Below are 7,359 nucleotides of genomic sequence, written 5' to 3' on the forward strand. Positions count from 1 at the left end.
CTAATTTGTACGATCTAATTCGTACAATTTAGTACGATTTGCTCATCCGCCAATGGCGGTTGGGTTTAGGGGTGGGTTAGGTGCCATGCCTCCTTTTTAAAATCGTACAATTTCGTACAACTGAACTCGTACAAATTAGCCACTAAACTGTCAAAACGTAAAATACTTACGTTTTCTCGTGAGATCAGGCTGGATATTCTGCTTTGTGAGTTACGTGCAGGAATGCTGTCTTTGTTTTGGTTCTTTTAACCAGCCCAATGCCACTTTAGCCAATTATATTTCAGCACCCCGGGCTGCCTTGGTGAAAAACAGCGTATTTCATTTATTCATTCAGGAAGGCTCTGAAAGCATGTGTCCGCGACTGAAATGCGACCTCCAGTGGACAGTGGCAGCCTCCGAAATGAGACGAAGCTGCGTCCCAAATCGCTTACTTATGCACTACTCTACTCTATTTTGTAGTTTAAAGAGTGCAAGTAGTGCGTTCACACTGAAAACTCTACAAATAGTAAGTGCACTTTAATTACCCGGATGATGCACTCATTCAAGCGGTAAAATGAAGTGTGGAATGATGGACACTTCACGCACTCAACGACCGCAGGTTTGCTCATGTAGCGGAAGGGGCGGAGCTATCGTACATGTTGGATAACTTTATTTATTTTGGATGGTCAAAGCTAAATTTTCCTATGAGAGTGATTATACCGCCTATAGATGGTGAATGCGGTTATACTCATGGCTGGTATAATTTAATAGTTTGGTCATTTATTTCACTGATTTGGCAACCGTCGAACGTAATCAGGGAAACGGTTTGAATTTCCACTTACTAAATAGCAAAAAACCATTAATGTGCGGAAAAAAGCCAGCCTTTTGCAGTAAACATTAATTAATTATATTTTTATAATCACACCTGATAAAAACAGTCTGCAGAAACACTTTGATTGACATTCTCTCTTTGTACGAATCATCAGAGGAAGAAAACCCCACCCACTAGTGACCATCTCTCTATTATTAGCATAGACAGCCCTGAGTGAGAAGCAGCTGTGTGCCATTAGAGTATTGACCTGCTAAAGATAATGCAAGTGACTTAGTGGATTATAAATGTGAAGTTTTAGATGAAGCACAAATGAACACCGTAATCCCCATAGACTGCCTTCTTCTGAGATGCTTCTTTTGACATTTTCACAGAGATAACTTTATTGCAATTTGCCATTATGTTGACTCAAAGGCATTTGTAGCTCCGCCCTCTTCTAAAAAGAATCTCATTTGAATTTAAAGCGACAGTCACCAAAATGGGTGACAATTTGCCCACAATTTGGGTCAAAGCCTAAAAGGGTCAGTTTTAGAGTTAGAAAACATTATTTGTGTGTTATTTTGAGCTGTAACTTCACATGTGCACTCTAGAGACATCAGAGACATATTTTACATACATAATAGGTTGGTGCGCAGAATTCCGCAGATTTTTAGCCCATCATTAATTCTGTTTATTTACTTGAGTAAATGTGTGTAATATCTATATTCATTCAGTTATTTATTCAGTTTTTCTTTTAGTAGATATATTACATGAGAGACTTGCTTTGTTTACCAAATAAAGTGGATCTAATTGGATTTGCATTTTAAACATTAAATAAAAGTTAAAAAGGGGTTCTTTTTATTTCACATATTAAGGTTTTAGTTATGATACTTCCAAAGTAATTCTGCAGATTTTTTGCAAAATTCTCAATAGAAATAGCAAAAAAGATCCGCAGATTCCATCTAGCCCTAATAATAGGTTACCTAAAGTGAAAAATAAGGTGGATTGGTCTTGGTAATTCAGCAATTTAGCCAGTGAAAATCAAATATAAGTCAGGGAATTTGATATTTTGGGATCCCTGAGAGCAGAACTGTCTGCCTGTGAAAGAAGATGAAGAAAAGCAGTGGTTAATTATGAACCTGTTGTTTGCAGTGTTGGTTTACTGGTTGCTAAGAAACTGAAGGGTTAGTTTGCAAAGATGTAACCCCTTTGACCCATCTACATTTCTCCATTAATTAACTCCATACAGGAAAAGACCTAGTTTAAAGCGCTGGGCGATATGGCAAAAATCTCACATATCCTGATACTGATTTATGTACTTCACAATATAGTACCTTCTCTATAAATTCAGTCAAATAATACTTTGTACAGTATATACAGAGCTCAGCATAAGTACAGCCCTTACAGATCTCTCTTTTAAATTAATACTTTCTATAGGAAGCTTTACAATAAAATATTTGCAGGGTTTGAATTGTTTCTGCAGGGGTCGCTAAGTTAAATTTAAGACCTTTAAAGACATTTTTCAGACCATTATGAATTAAATTTTAGACTTATACAGGGTTAAATGCTAAGATTTTTTGAATATCCCAGTTGGAAAAGATTTTCACTTGCCCAATCAAAGCATTATTATAATTTAATACATTTAATAATACAATAATAATAATTTAAACATAAAAATATAGGTCAGCATCCTCAGCAGTAAACAAAAGGAGAACTTTTAAATAAATGTTACTGTAAGGAAAGTAACAATGCTATTTGTATATAAAAAGTTACGTTTTTGATTGTTGGTGATTGCATGGGTGTTAATGGCCTGATTGAACAGCTTTACACGAGCAAAGGAAAATGAAGACCTGTTAAACAAAAGATTTAAGACCTACAACACAATATTTCTGTAGATTAAAGACTTTTTCAGGCCAAAAAATTTGCTTTTGAGATTTAAGACATTTTAAGACCCCAAGGATACCCTCAAAACTGGAACTATTCTAATAAATAACAATACCTCATTTAAATATAAATGTATTATCTTTATAATACTAAAGTTCCAAAAATGTTTGGTGCACAAACTCCTATTTAAATTAAGACAACTGTATATTAAAATATACAATAAATAAAAACTTTCACTGAGAAAATATTATATTTTAATGTGTACCCATTTATGCTGTAGAGTGTGTTTATGTTTGTATATATATATATATATATATATATATATATATATATATATATATATACACACACTTACATACACACACAGTTGAAGTCAGAATTATTAGCCCCCCTGTTTAGTTTTTCCCCAATTTCTGTTTAACAGACAGAAGATTTTTTTTAACACATTTCTAAACATAATAGTTTTAATAACTCATCTCTAATAACTGATTTATTTTATCTTTGTCATGATGACAGTAAATAATATTTGACTAGATATTCTTCAAGACACTTCTATACAGCTTAAAGTGACATTTAAAGGCTTAACTAGGTTAATTAGGTTAACTAGGAAGGTTAGGGTAATTAGGCAAGTTATTGTATAACGATGGTTTGTTCTGTAGACTATCGAAGAAATATATAGCTTAAAGGAACCAATAGTTTTACCTTAAAATGGACTTAAAAAAATAAAAACTGCTTTTATTCTAGCCAAAATAAAACAAATAAGACTTTCTCCAGAAGAAAAAATATTATCAGACATACTGTGAAAATTTCCTTGCTCTGTTAAACATAATTTGGGAAATATTTAAAAAGAAAAAAAAAATTCAAAGGGGGGCTAATAATTCTGACTTCAACTGTATATATACTGACCACATGTAAAGGAGTAAGGAGTAAGTTTTTTTTACTTCAAAAGGTCACACTTAGCTGATAATTGATAATAAAGCTTGGCATGCTGTCCTGGGAGAGAGCCCTGAGCTCATAAGATCCTTGAGCCCTGGGCTCCCTCCCGTTTGCAAGGCGAGAGGGGAGTTTGAGCTCAGGTCGATCTCGAGAACTCCCCTGCTGTAGTAGCTCATGAACAGATGTTCATTCAGTGATTGCTCTTAAGAGATAACTACTTATTAGGAGCACGTCTAGGTTCCCGATTCGGATTAGTGAATTAACCTAAGTTGCATGCTTTTGGACAGTGGGAGGAAACTGCAGCACGTGAGCACGGGGAGAACGTGTAAACTCCGCACAGAAACAATGGCTGCCTTGGTAAGGACTAGAACCAGTGATGTTCTTGCTGTGAGGCAATAGTGCTAACCACTGGGCCACCGTGCCACCCATCTAGGAAAGGAGGAGGAGTAGGGGTGGAAGAGGGGATTCTTCAAAACGAAGATGGCTGTCATATGGAACTTAGGGTATTTATAGTGGCTTAGGAATCGTCTGATTGATGAATCATAAATTGAATAATGCGGAGCCAGCTGCAAGCAATCATAAGCAGGTGATCCTCTCGAAATTAATTTATAAATAAACTTCACTTTTTAAGGTGTGCAAAAAAAAAAAATTCTCATTTATTTAACTTTATTTTGAGCTTCAGGATAAATGTTTTATTAAGAATGTAGAAATAGACAATAAATATTAATTAAATATAAAACACATTCAAAAACAAATGATAACAGGCCCAATATAAAATAGTCTTAAATAAAGTGCACAATATAAATGGAAGGAAGCAATGTATTTTGTGACATCACAAAACAAACGATAGAGCATAATATGAAACTACTTTTTATTTTGTCTATACAATATATCGTCATATTGCACAACCCTCGTTCATATTGATGTTTTTACAATCCATGTTCTGTCAGATGATTTCGATTGCAACAATATTTATATATATATTTATATATTTATGCGTGGTTAGACATGGTTAACTAAATAAAATAACATTTACCATTTAAATAAAAGATTTACTTCAGCAAACGCTTCAGACTCAGTGAGTTTTAGGTTTGTACTGTGAATACTGTATTTTCAGGTTAAAAAAAATCTAATAATATTTCATCCGAGTTGATCAGTGGCTGCGGGAATATTAAAAATGCCATTCCTGGCGTAGAAAGCACTCTTTACCACGCCAGATCTCCCATTGGCTGGAGTCCTGCAGTCAGTTTCAAAGTCACCTGAGGAAACAAGCTTAGGTTAGTGCTTCAGTTAGCCATTAACGTATAGCTATAATGAATTACTACTGTTAAAATGCTATCCCTTAAATAATATGTTTTTACTAAAGTCCTTAGAGGCCATGCGTTATTATATTTTTCTTTCTTGTTTTCTTGTTATACTACTTTATTTTCTCGTTACCTCGACATTACAAAAGTTGTTTTCTCGTTATACTAAATTTTCTCGTTACCTCGACAAAACAAAATTTGTTTTCTTGTTATCTCAACATCAAAAGTTGTTGTTCCATTATCAAGCGTTGTTTCCTCGTAATCACAACTGAATTTTTTCGTTATCTCGGCATAACAAAAGTTGTTTTCTCCTTATCACGACTTCAATTTCTCATTATCTCAACATATCAAAAGTTGTTCTGTTATCACAACTTATTTTTCTCGCTAGCTCGACATCAAATGTTGTTTTCTCATCATTACAATATATCAAAAGTTGTTGTTATCACAACTTAGTTTTCTCATTATCTCAACATATCAAAAGTAGTTCTGTTATCACAACTTAATTTTCTCGTTATCTCGACATCAAAAGTCGTTTTCTCGTTATCACAATATATCAAAAGTTGTTGTTATCACAACTTAATTTTCTCATTATCTCAACATATCAAAAGTAGTTCTGTTATCACAACTTAATTTTCTCGTTATCTCAAAATCAAAAGTCGTTTTCTCGTTATTACAACTTAATTTTCTTATTATCTCGACATCAAAAGTCGTTTTCTCTTTATCACAACTTAATTTTCTCATTATCTCGACATATCAAAGGTTCTCGTAATCACAACTTAATTTTCTCGTCATTTTGACACATCAAAAGTTTTCTCGTTATCACAACTTAATTTTCTCCATTTCAACATGAAAGCGGTTTTCTTGAGTTTACGACCTATTTGATGGACTTTTGTCCATTTTGGTTCTTAAAATTGCAATGGACCCTTTTCACAAGACTGTTATGACACGTTTAACGGTCACCATAATCTTAAACCATTGAAAGTTTTTACTAACTAATAATGTTTCATATTTGCTGCGCTCTAAGTTTACCCAACAATGACAACTTCTGCTACTGAGAAACCAGAAAATGTGAAAAGGGTCCATTATTTATAAACAAAACTCACTTTCCTCACCTAGTCTCCATCCATAATCCCAGGAGGAGAGTATGGGGTAGTCAAACTTCTCCTCTGGGCCCTTTTGAGCCCTTTTCCTCAGGTACAGGAGTCTTCCTTTGCCCTCGGTGGAGATTCCCTGATAAAGAGCGCCAGAGGTCTGCGGGCTCACGGGTCTCATAAGAGGAGCCTCACTAAGGGACCGCCGCACCTGCGCTGCGCGCTGCTTTTCCCGCGGTTCCACAACAGGCGGTAAAATGAGTTTATCGGCAGGTGGAGGGTTAAAAAGCCCAATGGATTTGGGTCTGCGAGACGTGAAAATACTCGGGTATTCCTTACTGTATTTCACCTTCCATGCCAGGCGTGTGTAAGCCTCCTTCAGAATGAGCTCACGGTAAAAGTTCTGCTCGTTTGTGGTCAGCAGGTTCCTCATGGCTGCAGTCCAGGAGCTCCGTGTCTCTACTGACAGGTTAAAGAGAGAGACAGCACTGAAACGCAAAGAGCATCAAAACTGACCAATCAGAAAGCAGATCACTCAGCGCGGGAGAACAGACATCTAAGTTACTTCAAAAAGTACTCAATTACTAATTAGGTGTCATTAAAATATAAACAACTTACATTTCGACTTAGCCTACTTTACGGAAAAGTAACTGAAGTAGTTTAATTGAATTATCCACATAAATCTCAATGCATAAACAACAGAAGTGAAATGCTTAATTCTTTAAGAACTTTTAATAAATAATAAAAAAACATTTGTATCAAAACACAAAATGTTTCCAGTTAATGACACCATATTTCATAATACCATATCTTCTTGAAAAAATATATATGGAAAAGAGTGGAAGGTAGATTTTTCAGATGAATGATCTGTTGAACTGCATCCCAATCATTACTAATACTGTAGAAGAACCTACTGGAACCCACATGGACCAAGATTCTCACAGAAATCAGTCAAGTTTGATATAGGAAAAATCATGGTTTGGGGTTACATTCAGTATGGGGGGCCTGCGGGAGATCTGCAGAGTGGGTGGCAACATCAACAGCCTGAGGTATCAAGACATTTGTGCTGCCCATTACATTACAAACCACAGGAGAGGGCAAATTCTCCAGCAGGATAGCGCTCCTTCTCATACTTCAGCCTCCACATCAAAGCTCCTGAAAGCAAAGAAGATCAAAGTGCTCCAGAATTGGCCAACCCAGTCATCAGAAATGAACATTATTGAGCATGTCTGGGGTAAGATGGAGGAGGCATTGAAGATGAATCCAAAGAATCTTGATGAACTCTGGGAGTCCTGCAAGAACGCTTTCCAGATGACTTTATTAATTAGTTATTTGAGTCATTGCAGAGATGTCTGGA

General features: G+C 35.5%; 1 protein-coding gene across 1 annotated transcript; it reads right to left on the reverse strand.

The window, feature by feature from the left end:
• Window positions 1–4,609: 4,609 nt before the first annotated feature.
• LOC130237682 (protein ATP6V1FNB) lies at window positions 4,610–6,501 on the reverse strand. The gene is made up of 2 exons (XM_056468692.1): window positions 6,024–6,501; window positions 4,610–4,866 (listed from the first exon to the last, which is right to left on the reverse strand). Exons 1-2 carry the CDS (start codon window positions 6,433–6,435, stop codon window positions 4,748–4,750), a joined length of 531 nt encoding a protein of 176 aa, XP_056324667.1. The 5' UTR covers window positions 6,436–6,501; the 3' UTR covers window positions 4,610–4,747.
• Between the last annotated feature and the right edge of the window lie 858 nt (window positions 6,502–7,359).

The sequence above is a fragment of the Danio aesculapii genome, chromosome 11 (assembly GCF_903798145.1).
Source record: "Danio aesculapii chromosome 11, fDanAes4.1, whole genome shotgun sequence".
NCBI lineage: Eukaryota > Metazoa > Chordata > Actinopteri > Cypriniformes > Danionidae > Danio > Danio aesculapii.